The 26,793-nt window shown below is 44.2% G+C and overlaps 1 protein-coding gene across 5 annotated transcripts in view; it reads left to right on the top strand.

Moving 5' to 3' along the window:
- The window catches only part of MAD1L1 (mitotic arrest deficient 1 like 1), a 1,860,878-nt gene that overhangs the window by 1,438,414 nt on the left and 395,671 nt on the right, over positions 1-26,793 (top strand). For all 5 annotated transcript variants that reach the window (XM_069209930.1, XM_069209931.1, XM_069209929.1 and 2 more), the window contains one exon: positions 10,232-10,422. In XM_069209930.1, the coding sequence (XP_069066031.1) occupies positions 10,232-10,422 (191 nt within the window). The remainder of the gene's footprint in view (positions 1-10,231; positions 10,423-26,793) is intronic.

Below are 26,793 nucleotides of genomic sequence, written 5' to 3'. Positions count from 1 at the left end.
TCCAGCCCAACAGGGAAATGCCCAGTGGAATTAAATTAGATGGTTTCAGATCAAACCAACATGCTTCCTCCTTGCTACTTTAAAGTGTCAGTCGTTCATTTGTGTAAATGTTGGCTATGGATTCATTTGGATGGCATTATGCTATATATGATGTTAGGAGTTTGGATGGGTGTTTGTATTCCTGTGATTGGTGGTTATAATGAGAAAGACCGTTCTGCAGATAAGGGGTAGTCAGTTGTAATGAATTACCACCAGGGCCATCGTTTTGCAGGTGTTTGTACTATACCTCCGAGATCTCTGAACTTTGTACCTTCTCAGCAATAATTATTACCAGTCAGCTGGTCTTGCACAGAACAGCAGTGGATCTCACTACTATGGCCCTTCTCTCTTTCTCGTCTAGTGAAACAAAACATTTTCAATTGAAATGTCTAGTCTTGTCTTTGAGGTCCTTCTACTCTGGTTTAATGATCCCAAAGTAAGATTCACCATGGACATCAAATCAGATGTATTGAGCTTTCACCAAGGGCCTGACAACCGCATCATTCAAGAATCTTGAGAGAAGCCAAAGTTGGGGGTGGTGAGGGGTGGAGGGGTGCGGAGCGGTCACTTGTTTAACCTTTTAGTTGTTTCAAGCACCTCTCAGAGTGATATAAAGACAGTAACACACCTTTCACAGACCAAAATAGGCTCCCAGAGGGATTTTGTGTAGATGTTCACAGAGGTAATATTTCCATTGTGCTTTGCAGTGGTTGTAGGGTTTTACTCACCAGATCATTGAGAATGTTGTTAATCACTTGTTAGATGACTTTGCTGTCAAATTCAGAAGTGCGACATACTGACAAACCTGATATTCTTGACTGCCTTTGAGAGCGGTCCGTCTTTGTCTGTCAAGCACTCAATTAAAGTAAAAAAAAGCCTAAAGACTGAGAATCTTAGTGTTAACTTGTGGTGGTCTCTGGTAGTGTATGGTATGCAGAATCCCACGACTATTGTTTATATTGGGTGGGAGCGGGGGTTGTGTCAAAGGCTGTTGCAGTGGGTGTTGTCTTCATGGGGCTTGGGCATTAGGTCTACCCGAGCGCCAGACCCTGTGGCCAGTATCCCTCTGCGCATGGCTAAAGTTATCTTATTTCAGCACCAACCTGTATACTCACTTGAACCATTTTCATTGAGTTTCTGGAAATGTTTTAATCGTATTCAAACTTTGAGCATTCACCCAACCCTCTCAGGCAACCTGCATCCAAAACCCATCTGCACACAGCATTCTGCATTGAACCTCACAGACTCGGTTACATGGCCTGGCCTCTTGCAGGCCCTGCGCGCAGCCCAACTTTTTTGCACAACTTTTGGCTGTACACAGTGAGGGTTGGCCACCATGAGTTTGGGGGTGGGTTTGGGTGACTACAGTGGGGTTGGGCGAAGGGCCTGCAAGAGTCCAGGACCTGTGGCCAAGTCTCTATTGCGCGTGGCCAGCTGTCATGCGCAACTGTGGCTTTGGCTGCAGGTTGCCTGAGAGGGTTGGGTGAATGCTCAAGCTTGCATAGGATCAAACAGATCCCAGAAACTCACTGAAAAAGTGACTATATTAGGTGTTGAAATGAAATAACTAACGTACAAACTCCCCCACACCCTCCCAAAAAAAACCCTCAAAATTCACAATGTTAGTCCTGACATCCTTTGCACGTTTTCCCCTGACTTTTTGCCTTCTGACCTCCTGTTTTTCAGACTTCATTTTTGCTGGCTTTAGGATTCTGTGCACTTTACCACTGCTGACCAGTGCTAAAGTGCAGGTGCCCTGTACTCTAAACATGGTAATATTGGCTTATCCACAATTGGCATATTTAATTTATTTGTAAGTCCCTAGTAAAGTGCACTGTTTGTGGCCAGGGACTCGGAATTAAATGCTACTTGTGGCCCTGCAACACTGATTGTGCCACCCACTACAGTAGTCCTGTAAACATGTCTCAGGCCTGGCACTGCAGAGCCTGTGTGCAGTTTTAAACTGCTGTTTCGACCTGGCCAGTTCACCACCTTGGCAGCACCAAAACCTTCCTTTTTATTACGTATGTCGGCCCTGCAGTAGGCCCTTGTATCCTCAAGGGGAGGGTGCAGTATATTTAAAAAGAAGGACATGTACTTTTAAGTTTGTCACGTCTAGGTAGTGAAAAACTCTTAAATTGTTTTTTCACTACTGCCAGGCCTTTCTCTAACAAAGGTTAACATTGGGGTTGTTTCAAAACATCTTTTAAGTGTAATTTCCAATTGGGAAAAATAGAAAAACTGAGTTTGGTGACTACGGATTCACAATTTAAGAATCACAACTCATGGTGAAGTTGGATTTTAAATTGTAAGTCTGAAAATGCCACTTTTAGAAAATTGGTATTTTCTTACTTTAACCATTCTGTGCCTCTGTCTGAATACATGTCTGAGGTGGATGTCAGCTGGGCTGTGGGCATTCCCTCTAAATAGTCACACACAAAGGGCTGGGGTGTGACATTTGCATCCTGATGGCCCATCACCGGGCTGATGGGTCTTCCTGGGCTAGGTGGGAGGGAGGAGCTGACAATTGGGTCTGTGCCTCTCCTCACACAAAGGGATGCATAGCACCCTGTTGAGTGTCTGGAGCCAGGGAAGGAAGGGCAGAGATGTTGTGATCTTCACAGGTCTCTTTGAAGTCTCCCCCACTTCAAAGGCACTTTTGGGTATAAGTACTGGACCCCAAACCTCACCAATTTAGAACTCTACTTGAATCAAGATCATTCTGCTAGGAAGAAGGACTGCAGTGCTGCCAAGAGGGATTGCCATTCTGCCAACTGTATTGCTGTGTTGGCCTGCTGCTTCCTGTGTGCTGTAGAAGGGACTGCTACTTTGCTGGTGGATTTGCTGTGTTGGCCTGCTGCTTCTTGCCTGGAGTGAGAGGGACTTGCTCTCTACATCCTTGAACCCAAAATTCTCCAAGGACTTTTTGGCTTGTCCCCTGTTTTTCAGTCTCAGGGACATTAAAGACTGCCTGCAACTCTCCCGGTGCTGCTGAACTCTGCCATCTGAGAGTCCTGCCCTTGCCTAAGGTGCCGTCCTCCAGTCCTGGGTCTCAGTAGTGGGTTCTGCAGCTGATTTCCGCAAAAACCGACATATCGCCTTCAGTGTTTGAGAAATTCTGCTGCATAGCACTTTGACGTCTTCGCAGAGGCTGCTCAGCAACATTGGTTCCACAGCCTGCGTGGCACATCGATGACGCTTGGCGTGGCTTGTCGATGACGCTTGGCGTGGCTCAACGATGACACTGTATCGACTTCACCGGAGTTCGACAGCGCCCCCCTTTACCAGGCTCGACGACACAGTAGGCTCTCAATTTTGATACTTTGCTCCATCAAAAGTACTTTTTCAGTGGACCCTGCATCGGTTCTGTAGCTGTCCCGCCCTCCATCATGGTTGGCATTAGCTTTGGATTTGCACCGATCCCTCTCAACCTCAAGTAACCTTTAACCACTAGTGGTTTCTAAGCACTGTTTTCACATTTAATCTTTAAAAATGCATATCATTACTTCTACTTATTGTTTTTTGTTGTTTTGGTCTTGTTTTGTTCAGATAAATATTCTCTATTTTTCTAAATGTGTGGAGTCATTTTTTGATGTTTTCACTGTGTTACTGTATTTTAAGTGTTGCAAAAATACTTAACACATTGCCTCTTAACTTGAGCCTGACTGCTCTGTGCCAAACAACAGGATGGTGAGCAGAGGTTGATTCAGGGTGTATACAGGATTGTGGCCCCTACTTCGATAGGGTGCATATCCTTGCATACTAGAGACCTAGTTTCGAACACACAGGTTACAGTTACGGAGCTGACTATAACCTACCCTTCGCTATCTATTGCTTATGACTTCATAGTACATCATTCAAGGCACATTAAATATCATCATTGGTGTGAACACTTCACCGTAAGATAATTGTGAATTTATTGATATCATTTAAATAAGTTACTGAAGAGTAACTGAAATGTAGCCCCACAGTGTATTCAAGAGTCTGACAAAAGCCTGCTCGATTTCCAAAACCTGCGAATTTATTGATATAATTTAAATAAGTTACTGAAGAGTAACTGAAGTGTACCCCCACAGTGTATTCAAGAGTCTGACAAATGCCAGGTCGATTTCCAAGATCTGCCAGCATTGTTTTAAATCACCATAGTGCTGTACAGAAGCAGTGTGCTCTCGTGTACTAAATATGTTATACGTGTGCACTTTCTATAACAAGCACTGGCAAAAACTATCAGCTTTTTGACCTATTGGCCTTGCCAGTGGTGTTTGCCAATAGTTTGCAGCATCAGACATAATTAATTTTTTTTTTTTTTAAAGTGTGATGATGCGGCCACTGGTCACGTAGTTTCATAGACATGCAAATCTGTGATGGTGTGCCCACATGTCCTCAAGCAAGCTCATACCTACGATCGACAGAGACGCAATATTTTACATTTACATTTCTGAGATGGATCAATAAATATATATATTTTTAATTAAATTTACCTAGCACAAAAGTGCCTTTTTAAGGCGGATGGACACCAGCAATTTGCTGCCTGGTCCTACACAAATTAAAATATTTAAAAAAAGGACAGGGGCAAGGGCTGGGAGGCAATGGAGGGGTAGCGAAAAGTGGGCGTAAAATAAGTATAGAGCAGGATGTGGTGAGGCGAGGAAAAGCTACACTTGAGGGAGAGAACAGCATGGATTGGTGGGGCAGAAGCATACAAGGGAGAAAGCAAGCAACACACAAGGTAGAGAGCAACCCTGAGCATAGGGTTCAGATATGGTGCAGGGGAAAAGCACACAAGGGAGACTGCAAGAAAAGTCATGCACTCTCATAGTGTGCATAACCCAAAAGAAAAAAAAGTAGTTCCCTAAAAGTGAGTAAGGGGCAGATAAAAATGAGTATTTCACAGGATGGTGTAGAGGCTATGCTCCAGCGGAAGAACAAAAATAATAAGAGGAAAGTCAATGAGAGAGGCAGTAAGTCCAAGCAGTGGCAGGCTGTTTGCTTTTAAGGTCTTGGTAAGCCCACAATAGGTCTTTCATAAACAGATTTTGCTGTTTGATAAGTAACCTGTGTGTACTTATGTGTTGATAACTAGACTTGACCTTACTTGTTTACTATTTGAACAGAGTACATGGGGCCTGACACAGTTGAGTTTCCAAAAATCAGCTTGCAGAAATGCAAAAGGTTTTACATGAAATGTGACAAAGGCAGAGAGTCCAAATTAGCTAATACCTTAAGTTTTGTAATAGAAGAAACTCCTGTTTTCTCTTTTCTTGAAAAATCGCATCAGGATTTAATGTTTCGTGTGCTTGCTCCGAATGAACTTTGGTCTTACGGTGAGGGCTCCCACGAGGAGGCGTTGGGCTGTCCGCTGTCTTTTTATGACTTTCAAGCCCCCGCAATTAATTGGGGCCATACATCTCAGTTTCTGTGCTCTGGGGCCTCCTTGAAAACATTTCATTACCATGGCTGTGTTTTCTTCCGAGATTTCAGTAAATTACAGCGGCTTTAAACTTTGAGAATAAAAGGAAACATTCGTCCATCCTTCTCAGCAGTTGTGTGCTACAGGTAATTTAATTTCTTTAGCTGCCCAGCATAAGCATATCGCAGGCAAACTCAATAAAAATGTTCACAGGTAGCATATATAAAAATCAAACCAAGTCTTGGGAGAGGGTCAGAAACAGGCAGGATGGTTCCGGCGCATTCGGCCATTTGATTGGATACAGCTTTTGAATGTCTGACAAGTAGGCTGCCAACATGAATAGCGCTTCTGAGCTGAACAAGCAAGAAGGCAGAATCTTTTCAGCACTGGTCACTTGCCCTGTGTCCAGATCTTTATAATTCTCATTGCAGTCCCAGCCATGGAGTGGAGTTTGACCCAGTTATGTGTTAACCCACGCCAGTCCTGTTTCCATATGTGACAGAAAAAAATGCCAGAGGTTTGTATTTCTCCATGATATTGGGTGAAATATTGGCAGTGGAAAGCTTTATCAGTCTGATGACATATCCCTTTTTTGTTCTAGATAAGTGGCTCTCAACCTTTTGACTTCTGTGGACCCCCACTTTTATCATTTTTGGATCCCGGGGACCCCCACTGAATCATTATTGGAATCCGGGGGACCGGGACCACCAACACCACCACCGAGTCATTACTGAAAGCTGGGGATTTAATCTGTTAATGTTGTTAAATTTTCTAAGTAGTCGCGGACCTACTGAGGAGATTTTGCGGACCCCCAGGGGTCCTTGGACTGCAGGTTTGGAACCACTGTTCTAGACGAGACCATTTTATCCCAAATAACATCGAATAGCACAGCTGTCACCAGATGTACTGTGAGCAACCTTAAAAATAGCTTTCAAGAGTACTACAGAGAGTTCTGCCCACATGTTGGTTGTTAGGAACATATGTTTTGATTGGGCGGAGGTTAGGTGCTTACATAGAAAAGAGTGCTTTCCCTCCTCGCAGCTGTGACTATCATGTATTTAACCAGCTGTCTGACATTTCAGGGCCACACACGACATTGTAATGCTTATAAAGTGCCTTAGATAACTAGTTCTTGCATGTGTTCGTCATATGTACGTCTCATTCTAGCTCCCCTTTCTGTGTAAATGTTTTTTTATTTCTCTTGTTAATCTCTCTGATTCTTTTCCACACTTTTGAGTCCGCAACCCTATCTTCCTTCTAATTTTCCTCTGTTGATATGTTTTTTCCTGTTAGTTGATTTTGTTGCTGTTCTCATAGGTTACATTTGTTCTTGCTCAGACCCATAACTCCTGCACCCCACCACCAAACAGCTACTCTTTCTAAATATTCTAAATAAACTTTAGCGAGTGTTCTCTTTTGTATTTTATTTTATTTTATTTTTTTGCTATGCCTAAGAAAGAGTGTGTTGGGCGTAGCAAGATGAGGTGGTGTAAACATAAATAAACATTTCCAGTGCCCTAGCACTGTTATGTTCACATGGTATTCAGCGGCCACACACAATCCTTCTTACTATTGAAAAAAGAAGGCTGCTGGCGGCTTCGTGTTCAATGTTGCATCACTAAACAACTATAATAAATTATATAGTCTACTAATGACATCACATATGGACTAAAGTACCAGTGCTGTACATCATAGGAATATTGCAAATCACAGAAGATTTATGTGGTGATGTGGAGGAACGAGTAACCCTAATCGGGGAAAGGCCCTTGTAACCCCACTGCACCTGGGCTAGGAAGTACAGCAGTGTGGAGATGGTATGATGTAGGGAAAGATATACACGTAATCCCGTCAGTGAGAACCTCAATTAATCATTGGAATGGGTCTTATTGCTTTCACCGACAATTCTTACAGAAATGTATTTTTTTGTCACACACTGACCCACCCCTCATCACGAAAACATAAAAATGTACTTGCATGTATTAAAAAATGACATTTTACACACTAAATAGTAAATATTACAAAACATAAAAATAAAACAAACAGACAGTTGTGTGCCAAAATACTTTTTTTCCCTAAAAGATACTGGTGGAACAAGCACCACACTTCAGTCTTCCTATATTATATATACATAAAGTGGCTGCCAGTCCAATTTGTCAAATGCAATCCACAAAAAAGAGGTAGTAATGAGCACCGCATGCAGAAGATATTTTATCCGTGGTGAGTACATGTGGTAGAGTCTTGTTCCATGAATCTCATTCCTAAATTCACAATACTCCTCCGCCTATGCGTGTACGCCTTTTGGCGCAGAGGAACCATGCTGAAGGCAAAGTTATTTTATTGGGTAATGGCAGTCACAGGTAACTTCGCTAAAATGTACAGCAGAGGTTTATTCTCTATCATACATGGTCACCCAGTCACCATTCCTTAAACCTGCTTAAATCCTAGGTGTCATTCGCTTTCATTTTATATGAATCAGATAGTATACTTTGAGACATAAAGAATGAAAGCATAATACCAGATGAAACCCAAGACGTACTAGCCCTCTTCCGGCAGAAGTGGGAACAAGACGTAGGCCATCCCTAACCCTTAAAGAAATGACCCAGAGCATTCATATACTCATTAAAGTTTTCTCTTAACGCACAAATTCAGTACATACAGCTTAACATTTTATACAGAGCTTATTTACAACATGTACTCTCCGTATTGCCCAATTTCCCTCGCTGTCACACCTCCAAAGCCGTTATCCTTCATATGTTCTGAGATTGTTCTATTGCCTGCTTCTTTTGGCAGGAGAGTTGAATGGTCCTCACCCAGGCTACAAGGTGCCTAGATCACGCCCTTGTTGAAGGCCGCCCACTAGGCTTCTATAAACATCAGAAGGCAGGAAGAGAGACCAACCACTTTGACCTGGCCTTATTGTTAGTTGGAGATAACAATCCATTGAAAAGTCTCCTCACTTCCCGGAGTCTCACATTAGCAGTATGCAGTGAGCTATTGCGCCATGACAGTCCATGACACTACACTGAGAGGAACTACGTGGTCTGTGAAACCGTTCAATTGCAGTTAACTGTGATGATTTTTTTAACTCATATTTCAAAGTGACTGTAACACCACCGCCAGACTATGGTAGCCTAGTATGCATGCAACAACACACTCCTCCCTTACGTTCCTTCCCCCCACTGCGATAGCAGGTTCCTCAACACAATTTCCACCCCGCTACACCCACATGATTGACACGAGCAGGAGATCATCTGTCTTGACACACCAGCTGCAGACCTCCCCTTATTATATTTACTATGGACACCCCACCAAATCAGTCTTAATTGTTTTATTTGTTCTACAGTTTGTGAATTATGATTGATGTATTTGAGTATAAACCAAACGATTGCCTATTTACATGCAAAAGCTGTAAGCAAGCAGTACACCTGTAGTATGTATTTTAACTATCTGTACCACAAAAATTCCAATAAAGATGGCTTAAAAAATGAAATCAAAATCTAGTGTGGATTTAATTGTATCGAAAACAGTGTTGGTAATTTGTTTGAAAGAGATATTGTTTAATGCAAATCAGATGAACAAAAATGCTGGTGCTTACAATGTGTAAATAAATGCAGAGATAGTCTAATTTACGTGTAATTAACTTTAGTGTGGAAAAAAATTGCATGTTCCCATAAATATCTCCCTCCTATTCATCACTGTTCCATTGAGGAAAAACGATAAGAACAATGAAAAGCTAACTTTTTGGTTTAGCTGCTTTGTTGAAAGGTCAGCTGCAATGATGCTATGCTCCGTGACCTGCTTTTCACCTTGATTGCTGTCTCTAGCACCAGGTATTATGGCACCACAATGCGGCTGTAATTATTTATTGCAGTTTTGTAGCTGAGTCATTTTGATATTGCAGTAGACTAGTCACCTGTGATAAGGGAATTAGAGGTGGACTTTCATTCAGGGATAGCAGACTCCCATATATTATATTCCAGTGGTTCTCAACCTTTTAACTTCCGTGGACCCCCACTTTATCATTACTGGAACCTGTGGACCCCCATTGAATCATTGTTGGAATCCGGGGACCCCCGCACTGAGTCATTACTGAAAGCTGGGGAACTAATATGTTTATATTATTTAATTTTCCTAGCAGTCGCAGACCCCCTAGGAGTCTCCAGACCACAGGTTGAGAACCACTGTTATATTCTGTTTACAAGCATGTTTTGACATAGCTCATCTGCAATAATAAATGTACTAAAACCCATAGGGAGGATTACCCCCTGTCTCGTAATACAGGTTTTAGAGCGCTTGAACCTATCATCCAATATAGGCAGTAGGGGGTATAAGTGATTATTGGAATTCTAAAAATATGAAATCGGCACAATAATTCTCTGACGAAGACATCAACGCTGCCAAGTCCAAAGAGGCACATGTAGCATCTGCTTTCTTTTAGTTGTCATTACTTAGTATGCAGGGACTTCTAGGTCCCAGGCTTGTTGTAGGGTTAGTGAAATTACAAGTTACAGGATCTAAAGTGATATAGTGCAAAAATATTTGGCTGGTTGAAGGTGTTCCATTATTATCTCGCAAGAGGTCTTTGGCGGCAATGGGGTGGTTCCTGATTTTCCCACCCACTGAGCCAACCTTGTTCATGTTTATGATTTATGTATTAATTTATTCATGTATTTATTCATTTATTTAACAAGACAAGCAACCTGAATGAAATGCATGTCTTGTTATTCTCCGCCTTAATCCAAACTCAGAAGAGATTTATTTCATTTCTATCCGGAAACCTAGATTTGAAGAAACAAGTGGAAAGTGCGGAACTCAAGAACCAGAGGCTCAAGGAGGTGTTTCAGAAGAAAATCCATGAGTTTCGGACAGTGTGCTATATGCTGACGGGGTACCAGATCGATATTACCACCGAAAACCAGTACCGCCTCACCTCCATGTATGCCGAGCAGAAGGACGACAGCCTGCTTTTTAAGGTACAGTCTCGACTCCCCACCGCCGCCCTCCCCTTCAGCGTCACGTCTTCCGCGCCACCACCATCGTCTCCCCTATGAGTCACATCAAGTAATGGCTCAGAAGCTCAACAGAGCACATTTTCCATTAGAGTGGAAAGATTAGCGATTAGTTCCTGATCAAAAGTGTTTTTCCACTTGAGTGGCTTTGCCTCAGGCTAAATGAATCGTCCTTAGTAGTTGATAGGAGTGCCATGCACACTGCCGCAATATGTATTTGTAAGGCAGTGTGTCCATATTCAGGTGGAAGCCCCCTCCCGACCCAAGGTCACCTTCCCTCATTGGCACTTAGTGAGGCTTTGGAATAGGTGCATGTTTTGTGTCCTTCATCCGTTCATGGTTGTCCTCACTTGTAGTTGCCGCTGTGAAGGCTACAATATGACTGTGGAATTTGTTTCAGCGTGTTTTAAGAAGTTTCTGTGCCTGCGCTGTGAAGGGCAGGGATGTGACATAAAGGAGATATACTGACAGCAGAAGTACCATACTCTGTCCTCTTGCCGGGTGGATGCCAGATTTTCCTCCCTTCTCACTCCACAAGGATCCCTAAGTCTTTGCCCACGACACCTAATCTTATGTGCAGTTTTTAAAAATCTTTATTAGAATGGTATTACTTTGTTGTCAATGAAAGAATTGTGGCATGTGTAATTTGAAGCATCATCTTTCTGTTTCTTACTAATCACTCGATATTAGTGCAGTTAAAGGTATTTAGTGAAAGTAGTAATTCAAAGAAATCAATAGAAAAAATAGGATAGAAATCCTTTACTAAGGACTGTTATTAAGAAAACAATCCTATTCCATTCATTGCGCCTGTCTACTTTTCTGCTGCCCATATCCAATAGGAACTTGGGCCTTAGAGATGTTTTCCTTTACATTTTATGTATTTTTTATTTTTGGCAGGGGAAGGTTGTGTTATTTTAAGGGAGTACTAAATCCAGGTTTATTGCCAAACCTTGAGTTAGACTCACAGTCTCCAGGTTGCAAAGGCAGCCATTTCGCCACTAGACTACAACCTGTGGGTATACTTTGGACGCCATGTTTCTGTCTGTTCCCTTTCTGAACCACAGACCTGTTGTGAATTTGGTGACTCTTGGTAGATAGACATAGAACATTCTGTAGGCTGCTTTAGACCGCCACTCCTACAAACAGAAAGTTTCATTCTTGAAAAATACTACTGGAAATGTAAATTGTGGCAGGAACATCTTCAGCATGAGGTACTGGGCATTAAACAGTAAACTGAGAGTTGTCCATTTGAGAGCAGATCAGACACGCGCATGAGGCAGGAATGGGTCATGGGAACATCAAGCTTGGACGGTACCACGCAGCACAGTACTCGGTGCTACTCTGTTTTATCAGATTATTTTTTTGGTTAAGTGTCAATGCCTGGCGTAGAATGGAGCCATTATTAAGTACTATTGCCCGGTTCTCACAGTTAATTGGTTAAGTGCCACACGACGTGGGTGATTAGACAGGTCTTCGCTACATAGTTACCAGTACTACTGCCAGATCACAGGGCTATTTCCTCAGATGACCAAACGGGATTATAATGGAGATGTTCAGTTTCTAAAGACAGTGTGTAAGCCAGAATCCCTCACCTCTCTTAATGTCAAGTGACAAACCTCACCCCATGTCATTAAGGACCCAGGTTCCATTCTTGGTCTTTTGTATGTCAGCTTAGTGCATTCTGGGTGTTGAGGTCTTGATTTGCGTCCATTGAATTAATTACACTGACACACCTGAAAGCAATGATTTGTAGTGAAAAGTTCAGGTCTTGACACCTGTTTTACTGTTACCAGAATTCAAAATAAGACTGTTGTTTTAGTAGTGAAAGCAGTTCATTGAGCTGATAAACGTCCATAATTTTTAAAAAACACACATTGCTTAGAGATAAAGGAAGTAACACGTTTTCTCCAATTTCCACTCAAGAATAGTTTAAAGTTTAAACATTATCAAGGTACCGAATCACAAAGGATGAAGGTTTCAGTGAATAGGAGCTTCACAGTCTCTGCTGAAAGAGACTGGGCCCATTTCCAAAATGTACTTTTACCACCACGCTGTTTCACCCCAAACCCAGGTGATCCAGGCCAGTCATCCGACATACAAATATTTGTCAACCTCTGGAATTATCAAACACCTGCCCATGCGCCATGCATTTTTGTCCAAAGCATATCTCTGGGGTCTTAGTTTTATTTTGTTATATTCTAGCTAAAGACGGTGATGATGAATTGCCTTTATAAGTCAATAGGAATGATATCTAAAATATTTGCACGGCTTTCTTAAACCAGTGTGGGAGAGTACAGGACCCCAGCAAACATCTATGATAACTCATGCAAAGATAGAGAAAGGGACAGAACCCCCACCCTAAGTCTATTGGCTCAGTATTCTTCAGCGTGCATGCATCCCTTACCCTGATCTTCACATGTCCATGTGGAAGTGAAGTCCATGCAGACTTTTGAAAAAATGTAAGGCCCTCTGTCACGCTCAGCTTGCTCCAGTGTCGCAAATGTGGCACAGAAGTAAACAACTGGCCACTACTAATGTTTGTCTGGAAGGTGAGACAATGACACATGCGCTCATTTAAGCTTGAAAGTCAGCTTGCGCGCTCGGTGTATGGCTGTGTTTTTCCCCTTCCTCTAGACCATGTAACAGGAACATTTCAAATATCTTTCCTTCACTCTCCTGAAACTCTTTTACCCTGTAGGAGGCATGACCTGAGAGAGGTCGTCTTTTTTGAAAATGGACTGCCTACCATTTAACAAACATTGAAATTACTGAGGTCGAGACCCAACAAGGCCCTGGTGTATCAGTTTTCGTTAGAAAAGTTGTAATTCCAAGCATCTGAGGGTCCGAGTATATTTTTCTCCTTTCAGCCCCAATCCGGTGACCTTTTACGAAGAGTCCAGACAGGCATTGTCTAATCCTCCCTGGGAAGACCCAGGGTGGGTGCTGGCTAAAGACTCAAAGCTCCTGTATCAAAATGGTGGCCCAATTACCATGGAGTCCTGATTTCTGCTGGTTTCCTCCATGTGTATTCCCGATGTTCCCAGCTTATGTTTATTGGGTCCGGGCTTACACCTTGCCTGAAGCGCATTGAGGCAAAGTTCTGAACCTCACAATTCCTAGCTCGGCATCCACTCCCGAGCCATTCCAGACCGCTCCATCTTCTATGACTGATACCTCAGCCAGTGCTTAGAGTAGACTAGCTTCACTGGAAGGACTTTGTGTGTCTCCATAGATGATAAAGTGCTGCGGCCAAGGCGGAACAGTAATCGAGTTGTATTAATGCTGGAGCATGCGTGAGTCCAAGTGCAAGTCGGTACCTTCACGACTGTAGGAAGCCGGCGTATGAGGGAATCTCACAGCCGTCTGACTAAAAGGAACAGAAAGAATCCCCACTAATGAGCATTTTCTGACAGCTACTAATTAACACATGGGTTGTGTGAGCATGCTTAACATTGTGCTGCCATGCTTGCTGAAATTAAGTGCCTTGTTATTTCTAAGGTCATTTTTGTTTATTTTACACCTAATGCTGCTTTTATGTAAGCCGTTCAACGGTAATTAAAGACGCATCATGCTGCCCCACTGCTATGGGGGCGATGACAATACCCATTTCTAAAACAGAGCATCACCGAATGAGTGTGTGGCTTCCTACATTGTGCCAGATATGCAGAAGCCAATCACAGCACAGCGGAATTCATGCAGAAGTAGGTCATGTGAATGGGCTTCTGATGTCATTAAGAAGTTGGGTTACTGTACATCTGCACAAAGATTGGTGTCGCTAAATAGCAAAAATCAAGAAATTAGACATCATGTGCCATGGCAGCCAATCTACATAATAACCATCTTGATGCATATTTGACCAGAACTAACAAAATTATACATAACGATGCCTGGGCTGTTCTGTTACAAATGTCTGTATTAGATTGAGCAGAATGGTTTCACTGTGGAGGTATTCTTGTGTAGTGTATCTTTGGCTAGGTGTTCCACAAAATACTTGGTTGGGGCTTATGACACTGTTTCCCTCTTAATCGAGTGTGGCGTTTATTTCTAGGTTTATTTACTTTCAGTAGGATTAAGTTTGCGACAGCTATTTCTAACGAGCATTGGTAAAGCCAACAGGTCTCGCCTTTGGGACCTATTGGCTTAGGAAATAAACTTAAAAGAAAGGTGCTTTGACACAGTGGTAGTGTCATTTTTTAGGATTGTGTGCCAAGCATGCCAGCAGCTACAAAAAGACACAAGCTTTGGGTTATGTTTTTTTGTTTTTTTGAAGTGCCAGTGTGGAGCTAGCAAGCGGGTGTGGGGGAAAGCATCCTTATTGTTTGGAGGCGGGTAGGGGAAGCAACAGGTGAGAGTGAGGGGTGCAAGTAGGGGAAAGCAACACTGGGGGTGGGGTGCAGAAGAAATGGGCACAAGAGCAACGCAGAGCAGGCAGGGGAGAAGTACACAAGTGAGAGAGCGCAACGCAGAGCAGGCAAGGGAGAAGTACACAAGTGAGAGAGAGCAACACAGAGCGCGGGGTGAGGGGTAACAAGCCAGGGAGACAACTTGAAAACGCATGCACTCTTGTGGAGTGCTAAAAAAAAAAAAAAAAAAGTAGTTCCCTAAAAATGAGAAGTGGAAATTGTAGGAAAGTACCATCTTGCCTGGCATGTTACCCCCATATTTCACTGTATGTATGTTGTTTTAGTCTATGTGTCACTGGGACCCTGCCAGGCAGGGCCCCAGTGCTCATAAGTATGTGTCCTGTATGTGTTCCCTGTGTGATGACTAACTGTCTCACTGAGGCTCTGCTAACCAGAACCTCAGTGGTTATGCTCTCTCTGCTTTCCAAATTTGTCACTAACAGGCTAGTGACTAAATTTACCAATTCACATTGGCATACTGGTACACCCATATAATTCCCTAGTATATGGTACTCAGGTACCCAGGGTATTGGGGTTCCAGGAGATCCCTATGGGCTGCAGCATGTCTTTTGCCACCCATAGGGAGCCCTGACAATTCTTACACAGGCCTGCCAGTGCAGCCTGAGTGAAATAACGTCCACGTTATTTCACAGCCATTTACCACTGCACTTAAGTAACTTATAAGTCACCTATATGTCTAACCTTCACTTGGTGAAGGTTGGGTGCGAAGTTACTTAGTTTGTGGGCACCCTGGCACTCTCCAAGGTGCCCCCACATTGTTCAGGGCAAATTACCCGGACTTTGTGAGTGCGGGACACCATGACACGCGTGCACTATACTTAGGTCACTACCTATGTATAGCGTCACAATGGTAACTCCGAACATGGCCATGTAACATGTCTAAGATCATGGAATTGTCACCCCAATACCATTCTGGTATTGGGGTGACAATTCCATGATCCCCCGGGTCTCTAGCACAGTACCCGGGTACTGCCAAACTGCCTTTCCGGGGTCTCCACTGCAGGTGCTGCTGCTGCCAACCCCTGAGACAGGTTTCTGCCCTCCTGGGGTCCAGGCAGCCCTGGCCCAGGAAGGCAGAACAAAGGATTTCCTCTGAGAGAGGGTATTACACCCTCTCCCTTTGGAAATAGGTGTGAAGGCTGGGGAGGAGTAGCCTCCCCCAGCCTCTGGAAATGCTTTGATGGGCACAGATTGTTCAGGGATCCCCCAGCCCTGCTCTGGCGCGACACTGGACAAAGGAAAGGGGAGTAACCAGAGCTCCTCCAGTGTGTCCCAGACCTCTGCCATCTTGGATTTAGAGGTGCTGGGGGCACTCTGGACTGCTCTGAGTGGCCAGTGCCAGCAGGTGATGTCAGAGACTCCTTCTGATAGGCTCTTACCTGTCTTGGTCGCCATTCCCCCTTTGTTGGTAGCCAATCCTCCTTTTCTGGCTATTTAGGGTCTCTGCTTAGGGGAATTCTATAGATAACGAATGCAAGAGCTCACCAGAGTTCCTCTGCATCTCCCTCTTCACCTTCTACCAAAGGATCGACCGTTGACTGCTCAGGACGCCTGCAAAACCGCAACAAAGTAGCCAGACGACTACCAGCAACATTGTAGCGCCTAATCCTGCCGGCTTTCTCGACTGTTTCCAGGTGGTGCATGCTCTGGGGGTAGCCTGCCTTCACCCTGCACCAGGAGCTCTGAAGAAATCTCCTGTGGGTCGTCGGAATCTTCCCCCTTCTAACGCAGAGTGCAACACTGGTCCTCTGGGTCCCCTCTCATCCTGACGAGCGTGGTCCCTGGAACTCAGCAACTCTGTCCAAGTGACTCCCACAGTCCAGTGACTCTTCAGTCCAAGTTTGGTGGAGGTAAGTCCTTGCCTCCCCACGCTAGACTGCATTGCTGGGTACCGCGTGATTTGCAGCTGCTCCGGCTCCTGTGCACTCTTCCAGGATTTCCTTCGTGCACAGACAAGCCTGGGTCCCGGCACTCCTTCCTGCAGTGCACAACCTTCTGAGTTGTCCTCCGGCGTCATGGGACTCCGTTTTGTGACTTCGCGTGGACTCCGGTTCACTTTCCTTCCAAGTGCCTGTTCAGGTACTTTTGCGGGTGCTGCCTGCTTCTGTGAGGGCTCCCTGAGTTGCTGGATGCCCCCTCTGTCTCCTCCTCCAAGTGGCGACATCCTGGTCCCTCCTGGGCCACAGCAGCACCCTAAAACCTCTACCGCGACCCTTGCAGCTAGCAAGGCTTGTTTGCGGTCTTTCTGCGTGGGAACACCTCTGCAAGCTTCATCGCGACGTGGGGCATCAGTCTTCCAAAGGAGAAGTCCCTAGTCCTCTTCTTTCTTGCAGAACTCCAAGCTTCTTCCAACAGGTGGCAGCTTCCTTGCACCCTCAGCTGGCATTTCCTGGGCTCCTGCCCACTCTTGACACTGTCGCGACTATTGGACTTGGTCCCCTTGTCTTACAGGTACTCAGGTCTGGAAATCCACTGTTGTTGCATTGCTGGTGTTTGTTCTTCCTGCTGAATCCCCCTATCACGACTTCTGTGCTCTCTGGGGGTAGTAGGTGCACTTTACACCTACCTTTCAGGGACTATTTTTCTAACCCATACTGTTTTCTTACAGTCCCAGCGACCCTCTACAAGCTCACATAGGTTTGAGGTCCATTTGTGGTTCGCATTCCACTTTTGGAGTATATGGTTTGTGTTGCCCCTATACCTATGTGCTCCTATTGCAATCTATTGTAATTCTACACTGTTTGCATTACTTTTCTTGCTATTACTTACCTAATTTTGTTTTGTGTACATATATCTTGTGTCTATAACTTATCCTCATACTGAGGGTACTGAGGGTACTCACTGATATACTTTTGGCATATTGTCATAAAAATAAAGTACCTTTATTTTGAGTAATTCTGTGTATTGTGTTTTCTTATGATATTGTGCATATGACACCAGTGGTATAGTAGGAGCTTTACATGTCTCCTAGATCAGCCTAAGCTGCTTTGCCATAGCTACCTTCTATCAGCCTAAGCTGCTAGAAACACCTCTTCTACATTAATAAGGGATAACTGGACCTGGCACAAGGTGTAAGTACCTCTGGTACCCACTACAAGCCAGGCCAGCCTCCTACAGAAAGGCACAAGAGGAATTGCTCCAGTGGTGGGACTGACACAAGATGGACAAGGCAAACTTTCAATTAAAAGCAAGCAGATGTAAGGAATGCCTGAAATCACAGATAACTAGTTCGACACTCGTTGCCATATTAAGACACTTCCTGGTTAGAGCACTAGGAACCTTTCTGTTTGGCAACTGGCGTCCAAAACAGAGGGCTTAAGATAAAATGCACAAACACCCTTCGCACACTATGTGATCTTGTCTCAAATCATTCCTTCTCGCAGGGAATCAACATCCTGAAAACGAAGTTGGCAACAGGGAAATTTTAGGATTGAAAGGTGCATAAAATAGTAAAACAGGTCAGAAAGTCATGATGCGCGTTACTAGAGCGCGCACATAGAAGGCCTCCGGAAATAGATGACGGAGCTTCGAAGGATACAGGGTCGCCCCGGCTGCACACCGGATGCAGGCACACGTTCGCCGCAACCGAAGGAAAAAAACGACTTTCCACCAGATTACACGGTTCATTTCACAAGTAATGCTGTAATTACAGACAGTGTTTTAAAGAGGGCGCCAAGTAGCCCTTTGATAAGCATAAATAAAGAACACGTCAGTAAATATGCATGGCTTCCCGCTGCAATTATGCAGCCCATGAACATTTCATAAGTTCTCATTTTTAATGCATAGCCCACCGAGGCATTAACTTGTAAAACGGAAGCTGCTCATTTGCTTTCCAAGCCATGCTCGTGTCCCCTGCCCCGAGGCTTGACCTAAATAGTCCCGAGCGAGGGCAGATATGGCACCAAGATTCATTTAATTGTGGCGCCATCTTTGCCCCGCCCCACCCTATGCCCTTGGGTAGCACAGGCCTCCCGCTACTGCTGTACACGGGCAGCCAGGATTCATTCCATAATATATTTGTCTTAACAGCTGCTATTTGCTTTGGAAAGCACCAAGCAGGAGTCTTTCTTTTAACTAAAGCTTTAACAAATGTCTGGAATACATTAATAAATAGGGCCTTATTTACAAAGGGATTTATTCACAGGCCATGAGAGCGGGCCCTTAATCTCTCTGGGCTGCAGTCTCTAATGTACTCTTCACGTTCAAACAAACGAACTGCTCATTCTGCCCCCCCCCCAATCTTTGCTCATTAGATCGGTGCCACCTCACTGGCTCTCCCAGAGCTCCCCTGGAGCCAGGTTCCCTTCCTCACTCCACCCACCCCGGTTGTCCTGCTGGAAGTATCTGCCAGGCTCGAGTCCCGGTGATGTGATGCTACATCCACCCGACTCCTCAATTTGGGGGACAAAATGGCTAATTTTTCAGCGTACGATTCTGCTTCATTGTTGCATTATGTGGGCACGCTACTGTATTTCTGCGCTAGAGACCACTTTATTCTTTGTAAGTGGTCCTCGTAATTAGACTCAAATCTTGGTGGGCACACTGCCCTGTCTGGTTATCCTGTCCATCAATGAGTAAGGAAAGAGCCACGCAGCACTTGGCTCTCAACTTTCGGAAAGCCCTCCATGTTCCACATCAGACAGTGCCCCCCCCCCCCTCTCCCCCCCCCAAAAAAGAAATGCTGAGCATGGCCAAAGGGAGGTAGAGACATCTGGTCATGGTTCAGGGGACCCCCTCCGCCCCTCTTTGAAATGTCCTGTTGACGTGCATGAGCGGGATTGGGTCTGTGGGAGTGTACAGACAGAACCTGAACTGGGAGTCCTCAGCAGGCCTCCAGCAGCCACTGCTGAGCTGAGAGGCTTCAGCCGACTTCCGTCGCCTCTTGACAAGGACTGCGCCGACCAACCCGCCACCCTCACAGAAAGCTCTAATCTCAATGCTGGGTAGAGATTGTGTATACTAACAGGATTCTGAATCCAGACACTCTTCAGTGGAACGTCGCCCCTGCTTATACCAAATGAATCACATAGCATTGTATTGAATAATTACAAAAAATACAGATAAATTACAGATAAAAATGACAGGGAGGACAATTTTTGTGTTTTTGGAGGCAATGTCTATAGATTCTTCCTAGACTAGATATTAAACTAAGAGTCGGTATTTAACAATATGTAACCTCCTGTGGAAATGTCCCCACATCATCAGCCCAGCCGCCCCTGGGCCTGATTCCTGGAAGCATTCAGTGAAATTGGCATGTCACATCCCTGGCAGGAAAACAATTCGGATTTGTATGGGCCACTTGTAGTTATGGCCTTCAGATTAATCACAGGTGATATATCTCTTAGTGATTAAACTTTAGTTTTTGTTTTCTTTATATTGTTTTTGCATTTATCTCAGGATTTTGTTTATGATAATTCCAAGATAATCAATATAGTTCATTATTTTATTCACTAATGGAGGAGCTGCCATGAACCACACATCCACGGACCTAAAATATTTCCCATTTTCTTTTTCCTTTTAAAAGCTCCTTTTATGCTATAGATTAACTTTATATAACTTAATTCCTGCATACCTTTCCATTCACGTGTAGGGTGTTCCAGATTTAATTGCCGCAAAATTCTGATATCCCAAGGTAAACTACTGGAGAAAGACAGGTAACTCAAATCTGCGAGGAAGATTAAGCCAACAAGACAGCTGGGTTCTTCTGTGAATGACAGGTGTGGATATAATACATGTGCATCACATAGCTGAAGGTTAAACCTGCAGCACTGCTGGGGTTCGACTCTGAATACAATCACTTAAATGAAAACGCAGCATATTTATTTACACAATCCCGTTGTGTGGAGCAAACGCGCCGGGCATCTATAATACTTAAAGTGCCCTGGGCTAAGTTTAAAACGAGTTGCAAGGCACAAAGAATTCTCAAAAATATTTTAAAGCCATCCCTTATTCCATATAAATGTCGCGGTGTGGGTCTAATCAAAATCAAATACAGGACTACAATGAAAGGGAATGTTTTGATTTGAGGTAATTAGTAATCTAATTTAAACCAACGGCTAACTGGAAAACTTAACTTAACCACAACGCAGCAGATTACTTTAGGACTGCTAACCAAGAAGGAAGCGAGGCCTCATCAAAAACTGGACGTTCACTGCCAGTCTTATGCAGCTTTCTTAAATAAAAAGGCCAGATGCGGCTCCTCCGTATGGGTGGAGGAGCGTCATCCCTCCCCCCTCCCCAGCAGCACCCGCTGCAAATCCTTTTACATAGAAAGGATAATAAACTCTGTTTACTTTCTTTTCCATGTGAAAGGGGCGGGGCATTGGAGGTGACGAGCAGAGGGGAGTGCACCGTGCACACCCCTCAGAGCGCATGTGCGTTTGGCCAGCTCTCTCGGGCTGGCCCAACACACATGCACACATGGCTCTCCTGCGGTTGGGGGCTCCCATCCAATCCTGGCGCAGCTCTGAGCAGCGCCAGGATTGGCCGCAGGGCTGGCTGGGAGCCTGTGCCAGCAGCAGCGAGGGGAGATGAGCTGCGCAGGAGCAAAGCAGGTACATTTTTAATTCATTTTCTCCAGCGACCTTCCGCCCTTGTAAGTACATTATACATATATGAGTAAAATTAAAAGGTCTTGCCTAACCCCAGACCTATGTAGGTGGCAAGCTGCTATGATGTAAATTGTGAATGGTGGTTTTGAGTGATTAAACGGTGCCATTCTGCATATTCACCATTAATGGTAAGGTTAGCACACAACCACCTCTAGCTCTGTCCTGCTAGAGTAATGATAAGTGCCTTCTGAGTTAACAAAGGCTTTTCATTTGTACACTGGGGGAGGCGAGATCATCACGCTGTGGATCGGCTTGGGTCTTGGAGATGGCAGTAGTGGGTACGGATCCCTGCCAAGGAAAGTTTGTCTGACCTCCATATTGGGATCTTCCAGACATCTTTGCCTCGAGATGGGGCAGAAGAACTACGAGTTAGATCGGAACAGTAAAGTTAAAACACATTGCAGCCTTCTCCAGTTAAAATGAGCGACAGCAAACGCTCCACCCAAAAACACTTCTTATGTTACTTGATCTTGAGTTAAGCAGCTGATCTGTAGAAAAACCCCCTGTGAATCCATGGTAGAACCTACCATATGCTTAGCGTCATTTATGAACTCCTGAAATTCCCAGTAGATAAAGATACACCCACAATCATGGCAATTGCTGCCCAAGCATTCTTAATAGCCCTGAAATCGCCTTTGATGGATGGCCTGTCGGCTCATGAAAAGATTGCTGGCCTTCCACCATGTTTCTGAGATGTCCATGAGTTTTGAACTGCCTCCAATTCAAGTTCTGAGGCAAAGGCTGCAACCGGGCCTCATGGGTATGAAGCCTCAGTGGCTTATGCTTCTTTGGGTGCCTCGAGTGTGCTGTGAGCTGGTGCTGCTCCAAGTGAAGTAGTCTAGCTGCCTTGGTCGTCCTGCAGGGAGGCCGAGCTGGAGCTCATTTTCACTGTGCTGCTCAGAAATTGAATGAATGCATTGCCCCAGTGCCTCCCTCCCCACTGTTTCTCTGGCTTCCTACAATTAGCTTTTCTTGTCCAAGCTCCAGAATTGGGCCACGCGCTTTCTGGTCTTTTGACAGCCTTTGTTTAAAACATTGCACCTTTGGCGTATCCACAGCCAGGTGTTTATGGAAGCAGCTCAGTCGGCCTCCATCGTATTAACCAATCAGTTACTTAGCCATGGTATGTAGAGGACAGTCATTGTTCCTACTTTTTGAGGACCCCAAACCTACTCTCAAGGGCAAACGAATGCTCTTTCTGAATGGGCACCACCGGTTCCTGTTCTTAGGACAGAGTTGTGTTCAAACAGTGTGTGTGGCACTTCCATTAGAAGGTGTCTACACCTTTTACTGAGTTTGAAAGATCCGTGAGAATATCAAACGGACCCTCCCTTACGAAGTTTGGCATTAGGGCATCTTCATTCAGAGACCTATGCACTGCGGAAAGCTGTACTTAGTCACTTTATAGTATTGCACTACTTTTCAGTATACATACTCATAGCAATATTTTACATATTTAAGTCACACCCTCATTTAAAGCGATATCAATAATGGGACCTTGTACTGATTATCTTTCATTTTAGGGAATATTACATGCTTTATGTTAGTACTTTAGGAGCATTCATTTTAATTGTCTTCCATTATTGTCTTTAGTTTTATACTCAGTTTCAGGTGGTGGTGGGCTTCTAAGTATTTGGCTGCGCTATTAACCTTCCGCCCAGCGCAGTGATGATTAGCTTCTTGCCGCAGTAGCAGATGGTCTGCATTCCCACCCATTGCATACATTACTCTGCCCTGGAGGTGCTAGCAATCCATTCCCTTCTTCTCTTGCTATTCTGTTCTGAAACAGAAAATGTCATTAAAAATGAATGCATAAATGCAGGCTTCATCTCTTCTCATACACGAGACACTGAAAAAGCGCCATGCAATAATGCTCGGCCTCTCGCTGCATCGAATACACTCCAGCTTTTAATACACATGCCGGAGCAGTGGCGGGGAACGCACAGCACCTACTCCCGCCTTCCCTGTATGGACCCTGTGAATCTGAGTTTAATGCATTCAAGCATGAGCCGGCCTTGTTTTCTGTCACACTGACCACCTGGTTAGCAGGGCATTGCCACGCGTTACTGTGAATGTGTCTTTATCACTCATTGTTGGTCCACTGCACGGTGGGGGATCCACTTTTTTGTATTTTGATTGGGGTGTGAAGCTATGGGCCTCCCTGGTGTTCGGAGGGATTGGGATCATGCTGTTGCCACAAAGCCTGCTGCAGGGAAAATATAATAATTAATGAGTCTTTTTTTCATTTTCTTTTCTTGGCAAGCGTAGCCACGGGTTCCTGCCAAGAGGCGGCTGACTGCTGGGACTGAGAGCATGCGGAACTCTGGTCAGACTCCCAGGCTACCGCTGAAAGGGAAATAAACGGGCAGGCAGCATCGCCTCCGGCCTACCTCCCTCCATTGTTCCTATAGGCTTCCTCACATGCCCGCCTCCTGTGCCCAGCTCATCCCTTTGTCATCCCTGTTAACCCCACGGGATGCAGCCTAGCTTAGATAGCGCGAAGATGCAGAGAATTTAGGTTTTTGTTTGAAATCCATTGCTGACTTGATGATGTTTGATGCCTGACCGTCTGTTGTCGTATAGTATTATTGTTTGTGCTTTACATTTAACTCTGATTGGCCCTCAACGCCCCTGGCCTCATAATGCACTTTAAATGTGGCATTTAAGAATTCAGCCTTAATTATAAACACAAAAAAAAATCAGGAATAGCACAAGAATAGCGAGTGGTGTGTCACCCAATTTTTACGTAAGTTGTCTCCTCCATATTTTATCTTGTAGGCTGTGCTCTCTGGTCTGCTTACCCCAGTTCTTCCTCTAGTGTCGACGATGAGCAATATGATCATAAAGTTCTCTTGCTTACCCCTTTGCCTAATCTATGTGGCTACGCGGGTTCCAGGTGAGCATAGTGCGGCACAGTGATCCTGCTAGCAGTTGTGTGTGTTAAATCCATTTATTAGTCAATTAAGCCATAATCATTGATTAAAACACATGTATAATAAAATACATAGAAGATAAAAATATCATCAGACATATAAAACTACCTAAATTAGTATGAGTGTGTAGCTTACATAAAACGATTAAGACAGGTCAAGCGGTGCCAATATTTCATCTTAGGCAAATAGTGCCTATAAAACATTTTGCATAAAATTGATGATACAACTAGTAGGATCGTACGCATTTGGCGTGTGCAAAAGGTGCAACTAGTGCAAATTAAGCACCTCAATCTGTGAGACAATGCCCAGTGAATGATAATAAGGTGCTACGTAACTCAGCCTGAGAGGATGGGAAACTACAAAAACATCAATGGCCCTAGCAGGCCACTTGGACTTGCTATGCACTGCCTTGAGATAATATTAACCATATGGTATTTCAATCTAACGACTGCTGGTGTAAGGATCAATACTAAGGTACTGGCTTGTACTCACCCTGATGGAATAGAATCCTAGTAGCCCATCAGATGTAAATACTTATAACATACCTTAACAAAGCACCCAGTTGAAGTGGGCTCTGCTACCAAAGTGGTAATCACACGCTGTTTTGCCGTACAAATGATACGCTTGTCTGTCCGCCACCGTTCTAGGCTTGAATGGCAACGCATGGTAAGGTGCCTGAACCTAAGAATGAATGGATGCTCCTAGCAGTGAACGGGTGCTTACTGTATCACCTTGGCTTTGCCTGAATTCCCTTATTATCTTTGACCTCGGCGAATACTGATTCTCAGTTCCCTTGCTCCGATCCCTCCTTCATAGGTTCCACACCTAAAGACAACTTTGTCTCGGGATGTTTGGAGAACAGGTTAATACACCTGTAAGACGTGGCTCGTTGGTTTAAAACATTCCTAATCAGAGGGCCTTTCTCATCAGCTTCATGATGTAAACAAAGAAACGTGTACATTGAACTTGAAGCGGTAATTCATTATCTGTGTAGGACCACTATTAAGTTAACCCTCGAACCCCTAGTTGATGCACATGAATCTTCCAGGGTTTCACTGGTGGTTAATTTAAGGAATAAAACCCTTCTTCGATGAGATTGAAGAGCATTGCTTAGAGGAAATGTTTGTTCAAAATATGCAAATGATATTGGGAGAGAAAAGTTTCAGTTTAATGATAAATTGAGCACCCCATTCCAGTACTTAGCAAGGAGCATGGCGTTTCTATAGGAGCTAGTGGTGTCCTTGAGGGAAGTAGCAGGGGCTGTAACTTCAGTGCTGGCTGTGGTCATAAACCTTCTGCTGGTGTCACAGCTTAAGCCGAGCCAGTTTCCCTGGGCAGTACAGGCAGAGTATGAAAGGCTTATATAGATCCCAATCCACTTTTTTTCTTTTTTACTGATTTTGTTTTATAATTGCTCACTTTGTTTATCTCCATCACAAGCATATCCATGAAAATGCATCTGCAATGATTTTAACTGAACTAAACACAACAGAGATGGTGTGGCTGCTGTCCCTAGGCCCTGCACACCCTGAAACTGACTTAACTTTCATGCTCCATTCATCCCGAGGCTTGGTCACCCTGTTTCCTAAAACCCATGCACTGGTTCCCAAGTTCAGCCGTCCGTGTCGTAACGCACTTGGTTGACCTCTAGTATTTTAGATTCTTACATAACACTGAGGAACTCTTGTTCTGTTTGTGATTAATGTAGCATTGGTACATCTCGCCTGGCCAAGGTAAAGTCCCTTAACCCAAATTAATTTGATTGATAGGTCGTGAATCCCAATCTATTTTACTTTGTAGAAAACTCCTTTGAGGCAGTGCCCTGATAAACTCTAGTTAGTTTTTCGTTAAAATGTCGAATTAGATTGTTTTGGAAATCATAAGTTTTGGTCTTTACTGCTGTTATGAATGTCGTTTTTTGTGTCTCTTAAACATCAGGTTAGCATTAGCAACTGTCTTTTGTGGTTCTCACTTCTTCCATTGTAGTAGATTACAGCAGCTCTGATGCCTGAAAAGGTGTGGCTTGTTGTAACTCTTACTTTTACCTTTTTAAATAAATTGTTTAGCCCTAACAGCGAGCAGTTTGCAGAAAGAAATGTTTCCTTTAGTTGCACAGCTGTCAACTTCTGTTGCAAAAGGTCCAAGAAGCGACACAGAGTGAAGTCCTCAACAAGGCCCTCACTGTCTGCACTAAGAGGATCCGTCAAGTGGATGTTGCTTTCTGCTCGAGACGTTATGGAACTTCAATCCAGATTGCTACTGTTCAGAGCCCATTGATCGCTCCTGCTCAATTCACGGTCCATTGGTGCTACTTACGTCAACTACCCAGGTGTCCCTCTAGTGGTATGCCCTACTTGGCCACCTAGA

Source organism: Pleurodeles waltl, chromosome 10 (assembly GCF_031143425.1).
Source record: "Pleurodeles waltl isolate 20211129_DDA chromosome 10, aPleWal1.hap1.20221129, whole genome shotgun sequence".
NCBI classification, from domain to species: Eukaryota; Metazoa; Chordata; class Amphibia; order Caudata; family Salamandridae; genus Pleurodeles; species Pleurodeles waltl.
This window is presented reverse-complemented; position numbering and strand designations above follow the sequence as displayed.